This window comes from Cajanus cajan, chromosome 5 (assembly GCF_000230855.2).
Source record: "Cajanus cajan strain Asha chromosome 5, NIPB_CcT2T_4, whole genome shotgun sequence".
Classification (NCBI taxonomy): Eukaryota; Viridiplantae; Streptophyta; class Magnoliopsida; order Fabales; family Fabaceae; genus Cajanus; species Cajanus cajan.
The window spans coordinates 64553444-64577955 of record NC_138521.1 but is presented as its reverse complement, the minus strand read 5'-3'; the positions used below and the strand labels follow the sequence as shown (position 1 = coordinate 64577955).

Here is a 24512-nt window from a genome sequence, read left to right as displayed (position 1 = left end):
TTTCTTATAAGGGTTTTTAACAAATTAGGCTCTCAGAGTAATACAACACAATATTCTCACAATGAGATATATATGTAGCTTTAAAAACAATCTCTCCTATAGTATTAGGTCAATCAAAATAGTATAACGTTAATGCTAAATCATTCTCAACACAACTACTCAACATTTCAACATGCATCTCACTTACAACTTTCAACCATTTATACATTAGATCAATGTATAAAGGTTCTACATCATATACAAACATATGGTATATTGCACAACTTAATTATCATATAATATGTAATAGATTCCACAAATCAATACATTTTCAACTTGTAACAACACATCCATAAAGTAGTCCACACTTAGCACCACACTTCTCGCATTTGTGAGTGAAATGAGGTGGAGATTTCTTGACTCGTCTACGTCCGATGCCAATCTACCCACCCCTATTGTAAATGAGACAAATAGTCCTTGTTGCTCTCACGCTTAGTGTGGTCTAATCCCACGCTCGACCTCATTTCAAATAGAGAATCTTTGCCTGATTCATGTCTAGTGTCACCACATTGACACTCAACATTGTCTACGTAGAAAGTTCTATCTTGGCCATGCTAAGTGCTACTCAACCTTGGATCTGATGTCGTCAAGTCAACGACGTTTCTCTCTTTTCATGGTCGACACCATTCAAATCACGTCCAACATGACCAAGTTAGAGACTTCTCCCTAATTCATGTCCAACGCTTCCAATCTTGCACTTGACATAAGTGAGACAAAAAACTTCTAACATGAGTCAAGCTCGACGCCATAAAGGTGCGCTTGACACGATGAGAATTCTGCACTTAGCAGATTCACGAATTTGGCGTTCCACACCTAAAACTCAAACAATCCCAACATGCAATAGTCTAAACAAAACCTATACATCAAACACAACTCAACAACAAGATTCAACACCATGCAAACACAACTTTACCAAAATCACCAATTCACATCAACATGCAAAATGTAACATAATATTATATTTTACGTTGTCTATTCATGTAATATGTTATATTATAAATATATATATATATATATATATATATATATATATCATTTAATATATCATAAAACTTTCATTCAATATTTTTTCTTATATATAATTAAACTAATTTAAAATTTGAAAGCATATTTTTAATTAAAATATTAAAATAAAATATATTATTTAAATAAATTTCAAAGAAAAATATTTGAATCATAATTATAATTTTAAGAAAATTAACTATATAATAAAAAATAATTTTGTATGATATAGTTAAAATTATACGTTTTTTAATCTAAAATTTTAAAACAATTATATGTAATTTGAATGAAAAACTTTATTTTTATTTAAATATAATTGGTCAATGTCATATAACATATAATAATATTATCTTATTTATTTTTATAATATACATCAACATCGAATATAAATAAAGTTTGTTCTAATTATCGTATTATATTCTTACATAATATATTATAACATTCTAGTATAACAAGCTGGTCCTGAGAGTTAGTGGATAAGTGAGTATGTCTTAAAATGGTTAAAACTACTAATTTTTGGTACATAATCATATAAGTGTAAATCAGTAACTAGGAAATATTTGCTCCGTTTGTTTACCATTTTAAAAAATAAATAAAAATGTTTGTATTTTTAATAAAAAAAAATACTGAAAAATGTTTGTCTAAACTGTTTGTTTTAAACAGTTTTATGTTTTTTTAAGAATTAAATCGTATATTTTATTAGAAAAAACATTTTTATAATTTTTTGTTGCTTTAAACAAACTAAACCTTATATAAAGTACATGTAATCTTAAAATAAAGGTTTAGTAATGAAATAGTAAAAGGTAAATTGAACCAAGATGCTAATGCTATATAGGATGTAACTAGTAGAATTAGTAAAACTATAGGAATAAAGAAGGGTCCATTGTTTATTAAGAAGATAAGTTAGTGTCAACCGTTAGAATAAATATTTAGTTGAAGTTATCCTCTAGATTTAGAAATCTTTAAGAGGACGTTAAAATAAATGAATTGGTATAAGTTTAATGTAAAACCCTAAAGTAAACTAATTGGATTGTATATATACAAAATTAGTTTAGTTTGAATTTTAAGTATTGAAGGATGCAGGTTGTTAAAAAAAAAAAGTATTGAAGGATGCATAGAAAATTTTAGCTTGAAAACTGTATTAATGTTGCTTGAATTATTGTATACATCATAACGGAAAGTAATGTTTAAAAACAAACATGTGGATGAAGAGTACCACGACAACTCCATAGACTTAAAGGAAAAGAGTTGTAAATCTAATTCCAGTAATGATTTTAGAATTTGAAAATTTTTATTCTACTTTGATTATGTTGAATTGATTTGGATTGGAAAGAAATTAAATGAAAGAATGGTCATCTTAAAAGCTACTACTCATGTTCGGCCATGAGAGCCATTGAGGGAAGACTTTTTGATGATTATGTTATGACTTTTTAAGTTTTAAAATAGGTAATTTTAAGAAAGTGTATAATGAATTTATTTTAAGAAGATTTTACGTATCGAATATTCGTAGGCATTAAAGTGTCATGAAACTGATAAAAGTGTGATCAAGGTAATCAGATTTGAGTTTTTGGTATATATAACTTAATTTATAGAATACTAAAGGAAGTGTTTTATCATGTTATATCAGATTCAAATAATATTATTTCCAGTTTACTTAGAGGGTTTTTTTTAATAATAAAAAACTAAGGCATGAAAGTGTTAAATATACTATCAGATATTTTAAATCAATTAAAAAGTAAATATTAACTAAAGAGTTTTGTGCTTTCAATATAATAAATATTCCTTTTTTAATAAAATTATCGGTTAAATGGTTATTAATAATTTTTATTCCCAATATATTTTTTTATTTGCTTAAAATTTAGTTTCAAGATTGTTGTTAATTAAGTTATCAAAAGTTTCTGTGTTTTATGACGTTTATCTCTTGTCGTTTATTCATAAGCACACTATAATAATAAAGAAAAAATAAGCAGACAATAAAAAAGGCTTTTATATATGGTATAATTTAGTTCATAATTATAAGAAGAAGAAAAAGCCTTTCATTGTAAAAAAATAGATATAATTATATTTTTTTCAAAATCAACTCAGTAAATTTTCAAATGTCAAAAAAGATATTATTAAATTAATAATATAATAAAAAAATAAAAATCAATAAGAAAAAAAACTGAAAAGAACAAAAGAATTTCCTTTCCCGTGTGATTCTTGGATATATAGCGGTAGAAATAGTTTGATTTTTTTTTTCATTTAAATATATTTTTAATCTTTTTAAATATATCACAAAATTATTTTTAATCTGTTAATTTTAAAATTGGTCTTTTTAATTTTTATAATGTTAAAATTTTTTATTTTAATAAAAAAATCTTATTTTAATTTTTTTTTAAAAATATATTAAATATTATTACATAAAATTTATTTACTAGTGTCTCAAAAATATAACATTAATTATATTGTAAAATTGCCTAAAATTATCAATAGATAGGAATGTTAACCTCAGAGAAACATTGCAAATCGATCCAAAAAAATTGAAAATCGATAGAAAATCACAAATTAGTTGTTTGATTTGGTTTTACAATTTCAAAAATCACATAGTTTAATTCAATTTTCAAAAAATATATTATTAAATTAATAATATAATTAAAAATAAAAATGAATGAGAAAAAAAACCTGAAACAAACAAAAGAATTTCCTTTCCCAGGTGATTCTTCAATACTGGTAGAGATAGTTTTGATTTTTTTTCGTTTAAATATATTTTTAATATTTTAAATGTATAATAAAATTATTTTTAATTTCTCAAACTTAAAATTGATCCTTTTAATTTTTATATCTTAAAAAATCTTATTTTAATAAAAAAAATCTTATTTTAATTCTTATATTTTTTTTTAAAATATGTCAAATATTATCGCATAAAATCTACTTATTAGTATATAAAAATATAATATTAAACTCAATGATATTGTATAATTATTTGAAATTATCACTTTTAAACAGGAGTATTCAAAACAACATCAACCAAAGCGAAAAATTGCAAATCATTTCAAAAATTCAAAAATTGATAAAAAAAATTGCAAAATAACGGTTTGATTTGGTTTTAAAATTTCAGAAATCACAAAGTTAAATTTGATTTTTGGATTGAAATTTGAAACCATTCCAAAACTTTACCTTGAAAGTTAAAGGGTTATGTAATTTCTTTAAGTCACTACCTAACGTTTTCTGAACGATCCAATCTTGTTAAATTGGTATGAATCTGACCTTATCTGCATAAGGGTCCAACTACGATTGATTTATCCCAAATTTAGGAGAAATGAGAGTGATCAATTAATGATAGAGAATTTTTCCACTAAAATTCCAAGACCGCTGTGTGTGAGACTAGTGAGAGTGTATAAAACTTAAATTTGATGGAAAAGAAAAAGGTAAGATCACATTTTTAGAGTGTACAGAATTTGGGTAACCTATGATCCAATGACCTTTTCTTTAATTGGAATCTATAAAAGGGTGCATGTGCATGGCATACTCTTGGAAGCAGCACTCAACAATTTGACTTCTCTCATCTTCTTCCAAGGTAAAGAAAGTATATGGTGCAGAAGTGATTGCATGGTCAGCAGAGAAAACGGGTGGAAATGTTTGCAATGGTAGACCACATATATTCTTGGAATTCAGGGTCATCCCGAGTATACAAGAGATATACTGTTTCATCTGATTCATTACCTTCTCAATAAGAATGTCATAGAGGTAACTTCATAACATTATTATTCATTAGCATATTTCACAGTTTTTGCATTAAAGTCTTGGAGCTTATTGTTATAATACAGAAAGGATTATTAGCGGAAGATTTGAAGTGTCGATTTGAGTTGGCCGAGGCAGATAAGGAGTGCTGGGAAAAGACATGCAGGAACTTTCTCAGGGGGGGAAACAGAGCTCAGGCACTTTCTGAGCACAGTTGGATGGCAAGCCCCTATGGAATTAAAAAATTAAATGAAATAGGTAACAAATATATTAAAACAAAATTAGGGGTTCTCAATATGTAACAATCCATAGCTGTCTTCTTGTCAAAGTACACCGTGTATATACATGTCCTATTATACTGCATGCATGGTTGAATTGGGTAAAACAGAAATTATAAAATTGCAAATTAAAAAAAATTAGTAGCAACCTCTGACACTTACTTCCTAATATTTTATTTATTAATTGGTTAAAATAATAATTTTTGATGAGTCTTACTATTCAATTAAGATATATTAAATGAAATATAACCAACAACAAGAATAATATTAATAAAAATGTATTAGAAAGAGTACAGCTAGCATTCATGAAATTATGTTTGTTTTTAGTTTGTGGTTGAAAAATGGTAAATATATGTTTTGTTCACATTTTTTTACAAGTTTTTAAATAGTGAACAGAAATTTATCTATAATATGAAAGGATTAAAAATCCAAGAAGACATAAAATTTAATATTCTATCGTAAATTTTGAGTAAAAAATAGTTTTTAATGGTAAAACTATTGATCCTCAAGTTACTTCTATTGAAGTTCAGAAATATATATCAGAACAGAGTGTCATTTAGTTCACTTTGCTATTTAATAATATTTTGTTATCCAAGAAAATGCTAAATAAGTATGGTATATGATTAACACTTTGGTTCTCCGATATAAGAACAAGAGAGATATTTAAAGTTATGTAAACTATAGAGGAATAAATTTGTAAGTCACTATAAATTATGAGAAAGGGCATTTGTTGAAAAATTAATAGAAAAAATGGGATTGAAGATAATTAATATTAATTAATTAATTTGTGATAGAAAGGCTCAAATTACAAGTTACTTATCTTCGATGGGATTGATGGAAAGAATTTTCAAAAGCAAATAAACATACTTACATTTTTTTTATTGAGTTAGAAAAGATATATAGTTGAGTGCCAAAAAAGAAAAGTGTTGTGAAAGACCTAAAAAAAAAGAAAAGATATTTACATGATTTATATCAAAGATATACAAAATATGTATGATGGAGTAACTATAAGGGTGAGAACTCCTTGAGTCGAGATCAAGGATTTTCATATTAAGATAAGTTTACATTAGAATTGAACCTTAAGTTTTTACTTATTTAATTTAGTCTTAAATTTGCTATTTAGCCACATACGAAAGATTATCCCTAAATGGAATGCTCTTTGTTGTGGGTTATATAGTTTTAGCTCAAAATCAAGAGAATAAGTTAACTTCAAACTTGAGCTTTGAGGACAAACTTTGGAATCAAATGATTTCTAGATATGAATAAGCGTCAGACATAGTTTATATATTACAATTTTAGAAAGAAAAATCATGAAAATGATTTGGAGGTAAAATTTAAAGAAAATGTCATTTGATAGGTTGCTAAGTTTGAGTATTTCGAGATTAAATGTGCAAAAAGATAGGAAACTAATAAAGTTGAACAGCACTTTCTTTTTGGGCTGTCCTGATAGGGCCAATAAAGGCAGCTTCCCTAGAGTGGCACTGCTCTAAGATAGCATGTTTTCAACCTCTGGAATGCATCTCCAATTGATTTTAACCCTTGAGTATTAAGATGTAACTGTACAAGTGATTGGTCCTTTGTTTTTCTGTAATATATGTCTTTTTCTTTAATTGATAGAAATTATTTGATATTGTACTTGTGTAGTGTTTACAAGGATTGGTGAGAAGATTATGAATATTGTCCATGATACTGGGTGTTGCAAGATTTACCATTGCAGGTGACTTATTGCTATTTTTAGCAGGGAAATTGAAAGGTAGCCTTTTTCTTCTTAATCCTGGTACTGGTCGATCAATAGCTGGTAGTGTGTTAATATTTCATGAGATTAAATGAGGTATTCTATCACAGGTTCTGTGGTATTCACCTTTTATATGTATACATATACTAGTGCATTACTTAATTGATTTACGGCTTTAACAAATCTGTTCCTCAGCACCAAATTGCCAATAACAGTGGAATTTGATATGGGGAACCTTGGTGGTTATGAAGGTGACTTTATTTTGGCATAATATCAAGTTGGAACTATATTGAAGATTGTATAGTTGAAATGCAATCAATTAGTGTCATATCTTATTAATGTGTTCATGGCCTCAATTCTAATTCTGTTTTCTTGTTGGGATAGCTGCAATCTATGATTGAAGCTCTTTAAATCATTCACAAAATTCAACTCTCACAATTTTTTTAATGGACAAAGATAGCTTACTTTTATACAATGGTAAGAAAATGTCCAAATTTCCTTCCACACCCAAATTGTCAGTTTTTTTCCTTGCATTATATCTTCTGTTTTTGTTTTAATTTGAAATTAATGGTCCGGGTCCACTTTACAAGGGTGCAATTGGGTATTCCAGCAGAATTTGTTTGCACATTGACACTGGCAATGATGTTCCCTGTGTCAGTTGCAGCTCCTGCAGTGGTTGTCCCTAGACAAGTGAGCTTTCGGTAAATTCATTTTTCTCTTTTAATTCAATACTATCATGTTTATAAAACAGTAAAATCAATAATATACCCTCATACTTTGATATAATTGAATACAATCATCAGATGCCAGCTGTTCCAGTCAGAACAACCAGTGCTCTTACACTTTCCAGTATAGAGATGGTAGTGGGACATGATGCATTTGAATGCTGTTCTTGAGGGTTCTTTGACGACAAATTCTTCAGTGCATGTAGTTTTTAGGTGACCTTTCATTAGCCTGAAATCGTTGACACCATCCCTATTTTTTCATGATTTGATCTTTGACAAAGCTTGATGGAGAAAATGGTTGTTATGTTTGGATTTGGGCAACAGGAAATTCATGTCATCTCCTAGCTCTCCTATTGTCTGAAAAGAGATAGCAGTGGAAGGGAGATATTTTTTGTGGTGTGATTGTAGAGTTAAACATAGTTAAACAATCTTGCTTAAATTGAATAGGATTATTATAAATAACTATTTTATTTTCTAAGTATTTACTATAGCTGTATATTTAAAATTTAAATTTTAAAAACAACTCCATGTTATTTAATCAAGGGATTATAAATTACATCATTACTCTACTTGTTCCATATCACAATTAGTTCTTTCATCAGAATAAAAACGCTACATTTTGATATACTGTCAAACTTATATTTCTTTTGGTGGTTTTTAAGTAAACAATGTATATGCTAAAATGTACATAATTAATTCGTTGACCATACATGAGTCAATTGCAAAAATTTCCTTGCCAACCACGGTTTAAAACCCAAGAACTTCACCACTAATCAAACCTTTCATATATATACAATGCAGTATAGCGTAAAATTTACTTTTTGTGCATGACTTGTGTACATAAAACACCTCGGCGGAGTTAATTTGCATAATTATATATATATATATATATATATATATATATATATATATATATATATATATATATTAAACAATTCTCTTGTTTTAATAATTGTAAGACTTGTTCTAAAATACGAGAAGTTGACATGGTACTCGTAAGTTTAATTTCTATCTATATTAAAATAATGTTTAATAAATGAAAATTATGTCTCACAATTATACATTAGTTTTTAATTGTCAATGTCACTAAATTTTTTTATTTTAATACTAAGCTCATAAGATTTTATGTAATTATAATTAAATGATTACTTGCATTTTAATCTTAAATATATCGATGACATATATTGTATCGGAATACAAAGATGAAGAAATGTTTATCCTAATTAATTTTATAAAAAAATAGGACTAAATGCTTGTCCCTCCTTCACCACTTGTAGAAGATCAATCTTCCCAAAGCCATATTATAATATCTATCTGTATTAGATTAATCAATTGCAATAAACAGATTAATTGGTTCGTCATATTCACAAAATGAAAAAAGTCCACTTATTATAATATTTGTGAATGATGGTCTCTCTTCTAAAAACTAATTAAAACCTTAGCTAAAGATTTATATATGAGTAGTCTTTAACATAAATCAACAAATTAAATAAATAAAAAACAAACATATCAGATTTTCCTTTTTCCATGCAATCACATCAACTCTCGAACTCGTCGTCACAATGGTAAAACGGAACAATGGAGCTGAACTCGTTGAACATGACATCATCCCCTTCCTCATACCTGTTGGAATCTTCATACTCAAAGTATGTCTGAATGTGGTCAGGAAATGTGCACTGTGGCAACTCATCAGACTCTACCTGTGTTGTTGACACATTGCCCACAGATGTCATCTCCAACATTTCCTTAAACTTCGATGACTGAAGTAGCAGCTCCAATGCTGACGTGGCACCTGCTTGACGAGGCTGATGTGGCACCAACGTGGCAGCTTCTTCTACAATGTTATTAATTAGTGAGTCCTGGTGGAGTAAGCCTAATTCTTGCTCCTGATTGGGGTTTGGGGTGAAGTTGCTACTACAATTATGGTTTATGTCAGTGAGATTAATATTAATATTAATCTGGTCACTGTTGTTGTTGCTGATGTTGTTGGGCTTAAGCCACTTAATATATCGGCTGAGATCGAAATTGGTGACAGCATTGAGTCCACGGTATTCTATAGCTGCCAGGTCATAGGCTGTAGCAGCTTCTTCTTGGGTAGCTGCGAAAATTATAAAGATCATTGATTTGAGATTTTTATAATAATGGATAGCATATGATCAATTTAAGTTTTATATTAATAATGACATGACATGTTATTATATAGTAGGAAAAGGTTAAGTTAACAAATCAGTTAAGAGTGGGTGGGTATCCTTCCCCATTGAATACGACTGATAAATATGCCATACATGACCCATGCAAACCCATGACATGGGGATAATTTATTTAATTAATAACCGAATTGAATGTAATGCATATAAGCAATTTATTAAATGGTACTTCTGGATGGTTTTGGTTTACAATAATTGTCAAAATGCTTTCATTTAAGTTTGAAATTAATGTGAAGAGGTTTATGGACGTGTACCAGAAGCATCGATCACTTGCACTAGTTAGAGTCGTGCCACACTAGTATTATTAAATAATGTGCAAATCAGTATTTCTTTTCGGTGTTATTCTTGTATCAAAATTAAAGCTTTGTCTTGAGAAGTCACACGTACATTAAAGATGTATAATAATTATTAAGATAAAATTTTAATTTGTATTAAACACATGCAGCATCCAAAATTATCTAAGGTTCTACACATGCAATTCAGTGTTGTCATTAATAAATAATACTCCGTAGTACTACGTAAGAACAAAGAACAGGTTAATAAGATTCAAAGCATCTACGTGTATTAATTACTAATGTTAATATTGTGTTTTGCCATTATTCCATTGCTGGCTAAAAGTATTTTAGGCAATGAAACTTACCGTAAGTTCCGAGATAAAGATATTTATTGCCAAAAACTTTGCCAATCCTAGCCTCCCACCTTCCATTATGATGATGTCTGATGATTGAAAAGAAAATCATGCAAACTTGATTAAGTTGATGCCTAAGAGACTGAGTGTATGCATAATATTTTTTTGGGTACATAATATATATAGTACCTTGCAACACCTCTGTATTTCGAAATTCCGCGAGAAAAGCCACTGCTTTTCCTGCAATTCAGTTAATTTTTAATTAAAATGTCTCTATATATAATCCACGGTTTTTGTGAAAATGTTCTTGATTACCATAAAAGAAGCTTGCTAGAACCTTACCTCCTAAGAGATCCGATATACTCCTCCCGTGATTGACTCCCCATTTCTTTCAATTCATTCAGGTAGTTCGATAACTGCACTTGCAACACAATTGTTGTGTTTTATTTTCGATCATTTCTGAATCTATCCCATTCTTCTCACGAAAACCACGCACCATATATTAATAAAAAGTGCTTAATTTAGAATAAAGTTACCGGAAAATTAAGAATGGTTTCTTGACCCCAGTATTTGAGTGCTGCTAGATCATAAGCATGTGCTGCTGCCTCTTCATTATCATAAGCGCCTGAACAATACACAACTTGCTTAATATAACCTTATATATACTTGCTTGGATATATATAATGAATCTTTTAATTAATATATAATCTAATATATACGTACCAAGGTAGACTGAAGAAATTATATGCGAAGAACCCCACAAGATTGAGAACACCACAGGAAGGAAATTAACATATTAGCTAACTTCAATATCAAACTCTCTCTCTATTTATAAATTTAGTTGATGCGAACTATATATATACAAACCTTGTCGTCCTTTTTTGTTCTGGGATTCATTCCAGCAATGCTTGTCCCACAAATGAGCTTCGTATCGACCTGTCCATCGGTGCCTAATATTAATGTTGAATACCATATTTGATCAATTAGCTAGCTAAATGGAGATATATATAATTAAAATGATGAAGATGTTGAGAGAGAGAGAGAAGCAATGAATTGAATTAACAAGAGATTAACCTAGTGACTCCTCGGTATATTGAGCTGCGTTGAGGAGGGGAGTCTCTAGGGACACTTCTCCTTGTTCGTTTCACCTTGGTGATGACAGTGTTAGGATTAATGTTGCCATTGTTTTTCTGGGATTTTTGGGCCATGGAAAAAGTTGCACCATGCAGATGGTAGTGATGATATTAATGGTGCATAGAAAATAAGTTTATATAATTAGTAGTGAAGAGTGTTATAATTTATAAAGGAATGGGGTAAAGGATGGGGTTAGAAGAGATTGTGCTGGCAAACATGGGAATAGCCGGCTCAAAAGATGGTTGTTTCTGGCCGTCTGAAAAATCGGCTCTATGTTAAATTCTTTCCCCCTTGTCCTTATACTCCACTTTGTGTGATGGACCTTTCAATATTCTTTCATGTCTCTTCATTTGTTCATTTTAATAACTTTATTCCTTGTTTTGTACCTCTTAAACAACTATTTTCGGTTTACATTATTTTCATAATTTTATTAATATATACCCGCGGTATATATCATCAGGTTAATTCCTTCTTTGTCATTTTTAAACTGGGGTATAAGAAACAAGTTTGAAGTGATTCAAATTTCAATGGCTACTAATACGAGGGAAATTATGTTAACTTTAAACTCAATAAGTCAATAACTTAGTGGTGAGATCTAGATGATTTTTATAAAATATTAAGCTAATGAATATAGTATATATCATATTAAATTTTGAGTTAATTTGGACTATATTGAATTTTGATTAATTATTAAGTAATTGTGATATTTGATTTGAGAGTTTTCAATATATTATTGATTCTCTGTTTAATAATTATAAAGTATCAGTTCTGATTTATGATTTTTAAACATAAAAAAAAAATCATATGATTGACAAATAATTTGTTTATATTTTTGTGATTAAGAGTTCAATTTTAATATCAAGATATTAATCTCTTAAATTGATTTTTAATATCTTGAAAGATTAATCATTGACTTTTAAATAAAAATATAATGATTTAAAAGAAATGAGTTGAAATTTTATTATTATTGTAATTAATATTAGACTTCATTAATTAAAAATACATTTTATATTAAATCAAATTTAATCAATAATGTTAAATATATATATATATATATATATATATATATATATATATATAATTGTGTTAAATATTAAAAATATTATATTTTTATCACTTATAAATCACAGTACATACTCAAATATATTCGACTCCAACAAAAAATACATATGACTTATTAAAAAAAATATTATCCATCTTCAGTCTTTTTATTGTCAATTTTTAGAATCTAGTTGGCTGACATTTTTTTAAAATGCATAAAATCATAACAATTTTCTTGGTACATTTAAAACTTAATTTTAAAAGTGTATATTTTACATGAAAACTTTTAAATATAATGAATCAAAAACCGAGGACTATATATATAATTTTACAATAGGTACAAATACACTATAGAGATTTAACTTACGTTGCATGAATTGTCATAAATTTTTTATACCGAATTTGATTTCTATAAAAGAAATACAAATATTAATTAAAAAAAACTGTATTTTGTATAAAACATATTATATTAATTTATAATTAATAATTTGTACAGGCTATAAACTTTTAATTATAAAATAAAATGATTAATTAATATACTCTTTCTTTTGTAAAATTCTCTTAGTTTACATATTTAAATACGGATCTTTCAGAAAAATTTTATGATGTTGAAATATCGTAGATCGGTGTAGGGTTTATTTGGTAATGTAGCGTCTGACTTTTTTAGTGAGACACTGATGTATTCTCGTAAATTTGGCTCTTTAAGTCGATCATTAAATTAATTATGGGTTTTAAGCTTAGTCATACTTAAAGTTATTTTTCAAGGAAATGCTAAACCATAGGTGTCTCTTTTCTTTAACATAAACCGTAGGTGTTAAGCAAATTAAAAATATCTGTTTTTTCATCTTAATTAAATTTGGGGTATTCTCATTAATTTATCCATTCAATGAATTAATTTTATTGATGTCACGTGTCATTATAGTCTATAATGACTTTATAATAATAATAAAAAAACTCTAAAGATATAAATAATTTTAAAATAATTAATTTTCAAAATAAGATTACAATGATTGTTCACTCCATATTTCACCATAGATAATTTGTAAATTGAAGCTGATTAGCAGGTTGAATATCTATATAGAACTTAACTAGGGAGGGTAAGTGTAGGAATGCGTTACACCTAATTATGAACATGTGATTCGTTCCATGTTTTTTTCAAAGAGCAGTTTCAAATGTAATATACTTAAGTTACCTAACGTTGTCTCCTTAGACATGAAATTTAACATTTAGGCATGTTACCCACGTAGGTGCAACTACCCCATGTGAGGATTAAAAAGGTTATGCAGTTTTCAGGTATAGGGTCCCCCGCTTTTCCACCATTTCTGAATTTGCGTGCTCTGTGCAAACCTTAATAATGGTGGGACCTAAGAATTTGATCACAGTTTCAGTAACCATTTGCTTTTTGTAGTGGATGGAGATGTACATGGAGATGGAGTGTCATGCCATGCCATGCCATGCATATATACTGAATTACGACACATGCATTTTAGCATCCAAAAAAGAGATGCATTAATTAGTCATGCTTCAGTGTTTAGTAGAAATTTGGTAAGCAAACCATGCCTCATTTTCAAACACTGAATCTCACCGCCACCGAGGCTCACCTAAATTACACCAAATACAGAAGAAAAAAAAAAGTCATTTACCAGTCTCAAAGTGCTTATTTGGATTCTTATATACATTATTGGCGTGTTTGGTTTCACGTCCGCCACACTTAATTCAAAAACGTAAAAATAAGAAGTAAAATTTTTTTACTTCTATGTTAACGTAATTTTTGAACGCAGATCCAGACACACTATAAATGGTTTTATATTTTTTCAATTTTGTCAATGACTTGCATCTGATTTGTAACTCCATTTTAACTTTTTAATACATCATCCACTTCATCTTTAAAGTATTATTTCTTTCTTAATTTTTTTAAGTAACAAAATCACATAAATAATTCCTCAAATATTTAAAAATTGATAATTAATCTCTATCTAAAAATATAACCGATTATTTTTAATAGATTTTTCTCTCTTAATTATGTATTTTTTATTTTCAAAACTAAAATCTAAAATTTGCTTAAAAGATCCATAACTAGTTCTACTTGAAACGATTACTTATATATTAATCAAGTATTATAAATTATACTACATCCAAGTATTATTAAAATGAAAGTATAAAGGTGAATAGTACAAGAAAAGAACCTTAGTTTAACTTCATTTTTCCATTTCAATGCATAAACCTTTTTTTTAATTATTTTAATTTTAATTTCTATCATTCTTAAAATATTTTATTTAAATAAGTTAATTTTTAAAATTTTAAATTATTAAGTTATATATGATAATTTGATTCTATCATGATAAAATTGATTTGATAAAATTGATTTTAAAAGTATATTTATATGTTGAGATTTTTAAATTAAATTTAATAAAAATAAATATTAGTTAATTTTTAAATATTTATTATTTTTAAAAATTAATATTAGATGATATTTAATAATTTTTAAAATATTTTAAAATATTTAATAATTAAAAATATAAAGATATAAGAGATAAGAAAAAATTTATAAGTGAAATAAGAAGAAAAAAAATAAAAAATTTCAAATTCTTATTTTTTAAAAAAAATTTAAAATTCTACTATTTCAAAAAAATTCATAAATAATTAAATTTTAAATTCTTTATAAATTTTTTATTTAAACAAGATATCTCATTTTAAAAAAATTTACAATTTTTCAAATAAATAAATTACTTCAATTAAATTCCTCATCCAAACACATTATAAATCCTTAATCATCTAAATTTTTTTTTCCGGTTATCCTCATTCGCTCCACTCCCTCGTCTCAAAATTCCAAATCTCCATTTTTTCAACCCATATGCTCCATTCTCCCATCTCAAAACCTCAAACCCCTCATTTTTTCCCTTCCAATCACCCTCTCTTATCTCATTCTATTCTTCCATTTCAAAACTCAACGCTCTTTTTTTTTTTTTTTTTTTTTGGACCCTTATATTTTTTCACCCCACTTCCCTATCTCAAAACCCAATCCCCATTTTTTTAGTTTAATTTAAACAATATAATTTGTGTGATAAGATAGAGAAATTTAATTGGTTCTTAGTATAAAACAATTTTACACTAATAACACATATACAATAAACTCATACTTCTATATAGAATTTAGAAAACATCAAGATGAATTGGACGTTAAAATAAATAAATAAAAAGTATAAATGATTTCACTGTATTATTCTTGTATATTAATACTTTTATTTACAAAATAATATTTAACCTCTAAGAAATAAGAATCAATTAAGATTATCATAGATGACAAAAAAATTCTTTTAAATATTTAACATAATAACTTTCTTAAAATTTAAACTTAAAATACCAGTTAAACTAAAAAAAATTTTGTCATTTTGATCTACTCATTTGATTGTCGTAATAGTTAATACTCAAATTTAGTAAAATTTCATAAACCTATATTTAGATAGAGAAAGTGTTGGTGCAAGAGGACTTTTTTCTCATTTCTCCTCTTTTCTTCCTTGATTGAGATTTTCTTCTCATCTTTCTTATTTTTTTAACTGACCATAGTTGCTGTGTTGTGAAATAAAATTAAAGTAGGAACGTACGGAATGTGTGAAGCTTATGCTTAATAGATTTTCATCTTTTAAAGAGGTAAGGGGAATTTATTTTTAATTATTATTGCTTAGTTGTTTTAGAAGTCATTAATTCTTATGTAGAGGAATGAGTATGAATTGTGAATTTTGTAAGTTGAAAAGGAACACTCTTAAATAGAGTTCTTGAGTGATCGGGTCAAAATAAAAATGTTAATAATTATATGTACTATTTTTAATTATGGACAATATCATATTAGTTATTCGTTTATAAAAACTGTAAGTTAGTATTAATTCGAGTTAAGCATGAGTAAAAAAACGAAAAGAAAAGAGACATCCCAGATTGCAATTAGCAAGGGCAAACAGAAGCGTTGTCAGGGCTTCGAGTCTAAAGGCTAAAGGCACCTACTCCTGTTCAATCAGAAGGAGAAAGTGAAAATTGTTGAGTTAGACGACAACCTTAAAAAAATGATTGCGACGTAGTAAACTTGCCAATAATGTCCCCTGATTAAGGCTTGCACCCACATTCTACGCCACTTTCCTCTTTAATTAAACTCATACAAATATGATTCCACAAAAGTAGAAAACCTCACTCTACGATTCATGCATCTCATAAAAATAATGTCAACCAACTATAGTGAATCCAAAAGTCAAAACAAATTGTTTTAGCACCATATACAATCAACAATATAATCCAACAATAATTTGCGGAGTATCGGTTATATTAAAAGAAAATACACTTTATTAGATATTTAAATCATTTAAAAATGTTACACTCTAATTTTTTTTATGGATATAGTATTAAAATATTCAAAGTTTATAATCAAAAATTTATTTCCATTTCCATCAAACTTGAGGACTTAAACTTAAACTCTAAAATTTAAACTTTAATCTTATTCGATTAAAATCAAAGAGAAAAGGGGGAAAAAAGTTAATTAAAAAGAAACTAGAAGATTTTTTTTTATATAATTTTTGTCTTTTAATTTTTTTCTCTAATCTAGCACAGAAAAATATATGGTTATTCATATTTTATTATCTCTTTATTTTTATTTCTTTTTTGACTCTCGCCTTTGTATTTCCATGTAACTTGTAAAAAATAAAAATAATAAAATAGTTGTGTTTGTATGTAACGTCACGTCACCTTCATTCAGTTGCACAGTTACAACTTACGACCAAATTTATTTTGTTGATAGGGGCACGATATTATTATAGGTGCACATTAGTTTCGTGCACTCTAATAACTCCTGTAAATATCATACTTGTGTGTATTTTGTTAATAATATTGCCAATTAACAACTCAGAGATTATTTTTCTTCCTCTTTTATCCGATAATTAAATTCATTATTAAGGGAAAATGTTAACTCTCCCCTTTTATTTTCTATGCAAAATTAAATATAATATTGCGACTTATGTTATATTATGATAATATCTATTATAACCTAAACATGAAATAAAATAGCAAGTATATTATCTAGCAATATCCGATACGATTAAAACATTAAAGAAATAAGAGCTTATTAAAATTTTATCCTAATTTATTAGCGAGTTTGGTAGGTTAGCTGAAACTTATACGTTATAAACTAATTATACTTAAAAAAATATTTATAAATTAATTGATTGAATTTAAAATATTTTATACATTTAATTTAATAAGATTATTGATAAATTGTCATTTGAAGTAAAAGAAAAAAATAGAATAAATCAATGAAGATAAATTTAAAAAAAAAATAGTAGTAATTTATTTTCAAAAGCTAAAGTATGTTTGGCAAATTCCAAACGTGTGGTTCAACGGTAGGGGTTGATTCACGCTTAAGCAAGATTAAGAATTCGAATCCTACCTTATATATACAGCCACGTTAAATCTTGGAGTGGATACTCCAAGAACAAAAAAAAAAACAAAAAAAAAACGTATATTTGGCAAGGTATCTATATTGAACTTATTTTATAACTTTTAATTTATTATTATAAATTACTTTAACTAAATTGAGAAAATAATTTAGTTTATAAAAGTTACTATATATTTTTTATTCTCATTAAGTTATTTGAAACAAATTTTTACTTCAGATATTTTTTTTTGTCATTTTACCTTTATTCCATAGTCTGTTAGCTAATCTTACAAAATAATTTTAATTTGATTAATTAGTTAATAAATTTATTACTTTTTTAACTCTTACCTTATAATATATAAACTTTTAGTTAATTAACTTATATATTATATCTATCAAACACATCCAAAATAATTTATAAAAAATAAGTTAGAAATTATTAAAATGAACTTAAAAACTAAATAAGTTTTCAAACTAACTTATAAATTAGTCGAAAGTTAAATTAGTCAAAGTATGTTATAAGTTATTATAATGGTCTTGAACTAGTTTTGATAAAATTATACAAGAGCATTATTTAAAGAGAAAAAGGAAGAAAATATACAGTTATTCATAAATTAAAATTAACTTATAAAAATTTAAAATATAAGTTTTTTAAATAAACTAACATGAAAATAGTTTTTATAAATTATTTTATATATAAATTAACTTTAGCTTATATATAAACCTTTTAATTTTGATTTTCAAAAGAATACTTCTAAAAAGTCTATTCTAACAGTTTCTTGCTAAACACACTATCAAATAAAAAAAAGTTTGCATCTTATTTTATACAAGTTATTGTTTTAAGGCATCATGCAATAATTTATATTTGTTTTTTAGTTTCATTATTTTAAGCAACTCATTTTTATTTTCCAATTCAACAACTTTATAAGTTGTTTAAGTGGTCCCACAATTTAATTTGCTTAAAAAATCATTCATATATAAGTAGGGTCAACCAACATTTGAAGAGCATGTTTGCTTAGTTGAACAACCCACTATTTTCTTAATTAATCTCTAATGGTGTATAAGTTGCTTCTTAAGTTAAAAAATGAGAGAGTAACTCTCATCGGAGATATGCTTACACAACAAATAGATTTGTTTTTATATATGTATTTTTTTTTTAATTTCTCACAGATATATTTATTCAACGATAATTTTGTTTTTATATTTTGCTTAAAAAATAAATGAATACATATTTATAATTTATTTTTCTAAGTTCTCTACCCGCGTGCACGTTTGGTTGTTCTAGAAAGCGCGGAATCAATTTTTTTTACCGCGGTTTCATTTGCAGGATATTGTAGAGTTGAAGTGTGGAGGTGCCTCCGTGGGGGCAAAGATTAGAGTAGATCTGCGACGGAGCAAATAGTCGCCGGCGAGGCTGCACTTTAACGTCGGTTAAGGATGATTAGCCTTTGCCAGAGCAAAAACACGAAATCCGGCGAAAACATCCCGGCGAAATCGAAGCAATTCAAACGGCGACTGGTGAAGTTCGAGGAGCTGCCGGAGTACTTAAAGGACAGCGAATTCATACTAGACTATTACCGCTCGGAATGGCCCGTGAAGGAGGCCTTGTGGAGCATCTTCGCATGGCACAACGAAACCCTAAACGTTTGGACGTACGCCACCGATTCAATTCCAACACTCTGATTTCAAATATTCGCTGTGCGATTGTTTGATTTTTACTGTTTAATTACTCGCTCGCTGTTGATGCAGGCATGTAGGAGGCTTTCTCATATTTGCTGCAATGGCGGCGATGAGCACCACCGCGGAGCTCTGGAGTTTGCTCAGGTATTTTAAACGCAGGACCGCCGCGTCGTTTTGATGTTTCTGTATAGTGTTGTTCGGTATGAGAGAGAATGAACTGATGTTGTGTCACTGTGAGATGCGACCGCCAGATCATCCACGGCGCTCGGGTTTTCGACGATGGTGGCGGAGATGAATTTCGGATCTAACAGTGACGCCTTTCCGGTATTTCTTTTAAAATTTATTTTAAATTCGTTGTTTCATCATCATATAATAATGGTGATACTGTGATAGTGATTATTATGCATATGGCAAAATCAATTCAATTTGAATTTATTGTTTGATGATACAATAGTGGTATAAATTAAATAGTAATTAATTTGTGTCTATTATCACTTTTCTGGCTAGAAAAACTAAAGTTATATGGAATATTTAATACTTAAAGATTAGGAAAGGGAGAAATTATTATGTCGTTACTCATTACACAACAAACATATCAGTGATTGAATAATTCTTAGTACAGAACTAAGATGCAGGTCTTCTAATGAGCATCTTTAGTGAGAGTTGCTTATGATTGCTTAACAATAAAATATTATTTTGGTATATCACATGTGATTTTGAGTTGCTTAAAATTAGATAATCAACCATTCCTTATGTTGAGCAATGAGTTGCTCAACATGTGTGTAGAGATAATATGAGATGTTGAAGAGAGAGAAAAGATGTTTACATTACTATAAGTAATTTGTTGATAAGAACTTCCATTGGAGTGAAAATTGAGTTGCTTAAAAGTTAAAACTAAGACCATCTCCATTGATAGAAGTCATTTTGGGTTTTTAATCCACTTTTTGTGAGTCCCTTAGTGCTAGGATTCAAGAACATTTCTTTTGTGTTTTACTCCAATGGAAGAATCTAACTTGTGTTCTTAATTCACTTTATATGAGTTATACAACGAACTCCACATTTTTGGAGTTTTCTCATTTTTTTAATGTAAGGCCATCTTCAATGAGCGGTTTTGATATGGGTTCTTAGAATAAGAATCAATTTTTTTTTATTTTTTTATTTTTTACCATTGGTGCATTTTGACATGGATGAAACATGTAAGAACCAGTTCTTATATAAGAACTCTCGAGAACTGGTTCTTATTAATAAAAAAAAATATTTATTATTCCCACTTAAATGATTTAAGAGAGAAATCAACCAACTCGCTAAATTTTTTTAAAAAAAAGTGTGGGATCCATTGTGGAACCCACATAAAGTGAATTAAGAGCTCAAGTTAGATTCTTTTATTAGAGCAAAAATAGAGAGTTTTTAAATTCTAAGTGACATTAATGAACTCACAAAAAATGGATTAAGAACTAAAAGTAGATTCTACCACTGGTGATGCTCTAAGACTCCGGTTCTTGTGGGTTCTTATAAAAGAACTAGTTCTACATGTGGAAGTCATGTTACTACACTCCAATGGTAAAAAGTACAATTCTTATTCTAAGAACTCATAAGAACCTTTCATTGGAGATGAGTGAAGGTGACATTGCTTAAAACTAAGGTGATATGCATGGACCCACTTAATGAGATAAAGTAGGTTTCTTATTTGAAGAGCATTGGAGATGCATTCTTCTCTAATCAAAATTAGAATTTTACTTCAATAATTCGTCCAATAACAGATTGTGTTAAGAGTCAATATAGATTATATCTTGGTAAACTCTAATTCTTAATGGGAGAATAACATCAAGAGTAAAGTTGTATCGAAGTTTTGTTCTAATTCTACATCTTCCTAAAACATTTTTCTATTAATCTTCCTATTTAAAGTAAGTAAAGTATTGAATATTTTTATGTTTGAATTATATACATTTAATTTTTTTTATTTAATACTAGTATTCTTTTATTAAATATTAAGAAGATTTATAAAAAGATATAAGGACGATTATAACCTCTTTTATAACGAGATTTCTTATATTATCCTGGGAAGTTTAAGCGTGAACTCCTTTGAGTGTTTTTAGTGCTGTCCTCTTCTATTTTTAAATTTTCATTAAAATCTGCTAGTGTATTGCATTATAGAGGATCATGTGAGCTTACTTGTCCTCTTGTAGGACTTGGTCTGAGGGCTTCTAGATCACGATGTAATCATGTTTTCTACATCTGTACTTCGACATTATTATCATAATGAACTATGTGTGACCTAAACATAAGATGACTAAAGAATTCCTTAGCTACTCTATCAATTGTTGGTTCTGTTCTATGTTTTTTTCAGGATTTGCATTTGAGACACGTTCTGGACCCTTCCATCCTTGGTGAGGTGAGAGAATCTGGGTTAGAAACAATTCCTCGGTGGCCATGGTTCATTTTCTTAGCTGGAGGAATGGGCTGCCTAGCTTGCAGTTCTCTTTCCCATCTTCTGGCCTGCCACTCCAAAGGCTTTAACCTATTTTTCTGGCGTCTAGACTATGCTGGCATTTCTCTTATGATTGTTTGTTCCTTCTTTGCTCCAATCTACTATGCCTTTTTCTGCAATCCTTACGCAAGGTTATTCTATTTGGCGTCAATATCTGTGCTTGGAGTCCTTGCCATTATTACCTTACTTGCACCTGCACTTTCAACACCTCGTTTCCGACCCCTCAGGGCCTCCTTATTCCTCTGCATGGGTTTTTCAGGCATAATTCCCGCGGCTCATGCTGTTATCCTGCATTGGGGTCAGCCCCATATATTTGTTGCACTTGGATACGAGCTTGCTATGGCCATTCTGTATGCCACTGGAGCTGGATTTTATGTTGCTAGAATACCAGAACGATGGAAGCCAGGAGCATTTGATATCGCAGGGCAGAGCCATCAAATTTTTCATGTTCTTGTTGTTCTTGGCGCACTTGCCCATAGTGTTGCCACATTAGTCATATTGGATTTCCGACTGGGATCACCAACTTGTGCTAATTAGCCAACTAATAATTAGCTGTCTTAAAACTCTTGTGAGAGAAATAACTAGAATTATATTATGTCAATTTGTCTATTGCATGAATTGTAATATGATTGTAGTGAGAAATGGCTGTGTAATTGTCAGAGATGAGAGTGCAATTTAAGTATTTTCTTTTAAGAAGAGTAGCAGTGATGTGTTTTAGCAATTTGATTTTAATTTTTTAATGACAACTTATTCATTCGAATCTTTAGATAGAAGATGTACAGAAAAGATCATGAGACTAAATTATTAATAAGGGCTCTGAAGTAAGTCTTAAGTTTAAGGCACTCACTGGTCTACATGCTTGTTTTGTAATGATGGTCACTTGCGAGGGAGTAGAACTTGTTTCAGGATCTCGTCTTCCTTTGAAAGGATGCGTCGACGGCAATACCAATTAGGCGTTTTAGTGATCGTTAAAATGAACATAGATAAGTTTATTTTCCCTCAATGTTCAAGTTTGACATGTTTACTGTTGCACATTTTATCTGTTAAACTGGAGACAGCATTCCGGAACAGAGCAACCAGAGCATGCCATTGTCACGATGCTTGTTAATAAATGCTTCCCTTGGCAGAAGTTTCACGCTAGAGGCGGAGGGATTTCTTCTTTGATAGTTCAAGGTGTGAATCTTGCGTGGAATTGCATCTTTTAAGGCACCATGAATGCGTAAATCATCAGTGTAGGAAAAATATATAAGAAATCAGTTTCTGTTTTCAAAGAAACATATTTTACTGCCATTTATTAATATTATTATTATTGTTGTTGTTGTTGAAAATAAAACAGAAAAGAATCACTAATTAAAAATGTCCTTAAAAAAGAGTATACTAGAAAAAAAATGTATTTCTCTAGTGATTCTTCAAGTAACAAATTTGTTAATTGTAAGCATTATGTTAGTGGATCCGCGTTGAAGGATTTAACTGAAATACAGCTACCTTTCTAGATTCTAGTCATATCATAACTACGATTTGAGATATAAATCAACTATTGTAATAAATAGGATTTTAAACCCCAAGTATACAAGACATTCATTCAACCAAATTCACAATTCGTTCCATATCCCAGTTGAAAAATTCAAGAATTTGGCTCGCTGGGCAGGAAAAAAATAAGAAAAATACACAAGGGAACCACGAGAAAAGCTGCAACCTTGAGCAATTCCTCATTCTGTTGTGTTATGACTCCGATCCTCGACCAGTCTCCGCTGTACCTGAAACAACGTTTGCCGCATTCCCATGATCCATAACCAACAAAAATTCCGATAAACTCAACAATAAAGAAAACAAAGCATGCTAACCCAGCATCAACGAAACCCAACCCAAACACTCCAATGGCACCGCGAACGAGAATTGACTTGGAAACCCTCAGCGGAAAAAAGGGTCGCTGTTGGGTCTTACCATTATTTTGAAACTCCTTCCTTTTAGCCAACATTGTCCGAAACCTCCTTCCAACATTTCTTACAGGAACACAATAAGTAAGGCCCAAAACGCCACAGCTCCTTGCAGTGACCTCCATTTTATCTTATCCACTAGACATAACAATAAACAACTTAAGTCGGGTTGACTCACCCCTAAAAGAGAAGGGCAACCTCGTAGTTTGGTTTAAGTAACTGAAATTAGACTTGAATAAATTTATAGTCCCTATTTCCTTTTCTTCTCAATCTTCCTAAATTTATAATTTTTAGTTTGATTCCTTATAGTATTTTCGGAAGGAAGGAGATAAACTCAATGAAATTAGAGAAAAGAATAATAAAAATAGATTAAAAAAAACAAGGTAGATTTTAAGAGTGCTTTGAGAGGTATAAAAAAGAAAGAAAAAATATTATTTAATAAAAATAACCAATTGAGCCGTTAAAAAATCAATTTTCTTTGG

At 28.8% G+C, this 24512-nt stretch overlaps 3 protein-coding genes across 3 annotated transcripts; 1 reads left to right on the top strand and 2 right to left on the bottom strand.

Annotated features, from left to right (window-relative positions):
- Window positions 1–8862: 8862 nt before the first annotated feature.
- Window positions 8863–11804, bottom strand: LOC109811846 (AP2-like ethylene-responsive transcription factor At1g79700). Its single transcript, XM_083075674.1, has 7 exons — window positions 11409–11804; window positions 11058–11284; window positions 10871–10959; window positions 10677–10750; window positions 10524–10574; window positions 10347–10423; window positions 8863–9597 (listed from the first exon to the last, which is right to left on the bottom strand). The coding sequence occupies exons 4-7, from the start codon at window positions 10718–10720 to the stop codon at window positions 9038–9040; spliced, it is 732 nt and encodes a 243-aa protein (XP_082931800.1). The 5' UTR covers window positions 10721–10750; window positions 10871–10959; window positions 11058–11284; window positions 11409–11804; the 3' UTR covers window positions 8863–9037.
- Window positions 11805–19118: 7314 nt separating this feature from the next.
- LOC109811862 (heptahelical transmembrane protein 2) lies at window positions 19119–22794 on the top strand. The gene is made up of 4 exons (XM_020375701.3): window positions 19119–19577; window positions 19675–19749; window positions 19857–19929; window positions 21953–22794. The coding sequence occupies exons 1-4, from the start codon at window positions 19363–19365 to the stop codon at window positions 22628–22630; spliced, it is 1041 nt and encodes a 346-aa protein (XP_020231290.1). The 5' UTR covers window positions 19119–19362; the 3' UTR covers window positions 22631–22794.
- An 851-nt stretch (window positions 22795–23645) lies between these two features.
- Window positions 23646–24242, bottom strand: LOC109811900 (DNA-directed RNA polymerase subunit beta). Its single transcript, XM_020375750.3, has 2 exons — window positions 23938–24242; window positions 23646–23850 (listed from the first exon to the last, which is right to left on the bottom strand). Exons 1-2 carry the CDS (start codon window positions 24153–24155, stop codon window positions 23718–23720), a joined length of 351 nt encoding a protein of 116 aa, XP_020231339.2. The 5' UTR covers window positions 24156–24242; the 3' UTR covers window positions 23646–23717.
- Between the last annotated feature and the right edge of the window lie 270 nt (window positions 24243–24512).

What these genes read in the sequence shown, in the direction of transcription:
- LOC109811846 (XM_083075674.1), bottom strand. Translation starts at nt 10,720, where the DNA reads ATGGGGAGTCAATCACGGGAGGAGTATATCGGATCTCTTAGGAG. An exon ending in TATATCGGATCTCTTAGGAG is followed by an intron (nt 10,575 to 10,676) that starts GTAAGGTTCTAG and finishes ACTGAATTGCAG; the next exon opens with GAAAAGCAGTGGCTTTTCTC. An exon ending in TCTTTATCTCGGAACTTACG is followed by an intron (nt 9,598 to 10,346) that starts GTAAGTTTCATT and finishes TAATTTTCGCAG; the next exon opens with CTACCCAAGAAGAAGCTGCT.
- LOC109811862 (XM_020375701.3), top strand. Translation starts at nt 19,363, where the DNA reads ATGATTAGCCTTTGCCAGAGCAAAAACACGAAATCCGGCGAAAACATC. An exon ending in GAGCTCTGGAGTTTGCTCAG is followed by an intron (nt 19,750 to 19,856) that starts GTATTTTAAACG and finishes TGCGACCGCCAG; the next exon opens with ATCATCCACGGCGCTCGGGT. An exon ending in CTAACAGTGACGCCTTTCCG is followed by an intron (nt 19,930 to 21,952) that starts GTATTTCTTTTA and finishes TGTTTTTTTCAG; the next exon opens with GATTTGCATTTGAGACACGT.
- LOC109811900 (XM_020375750.3), bottom strand. Translation starts at nt 24,155, where the DNA reads ATGGAGGTCACTGCAAGGAGCTGTGGCGTTTTGGGCCTTACTTATTGT. An exon ending in TTGGGTTTCGTTGATGCTGG is followed by an intron (nt 23,851 to 23,937) that starts GTTAGCATGCTT and finishes ACGTTGTTTCAG; the next exon opens with GTACAGCGGAGACTGGTCGA.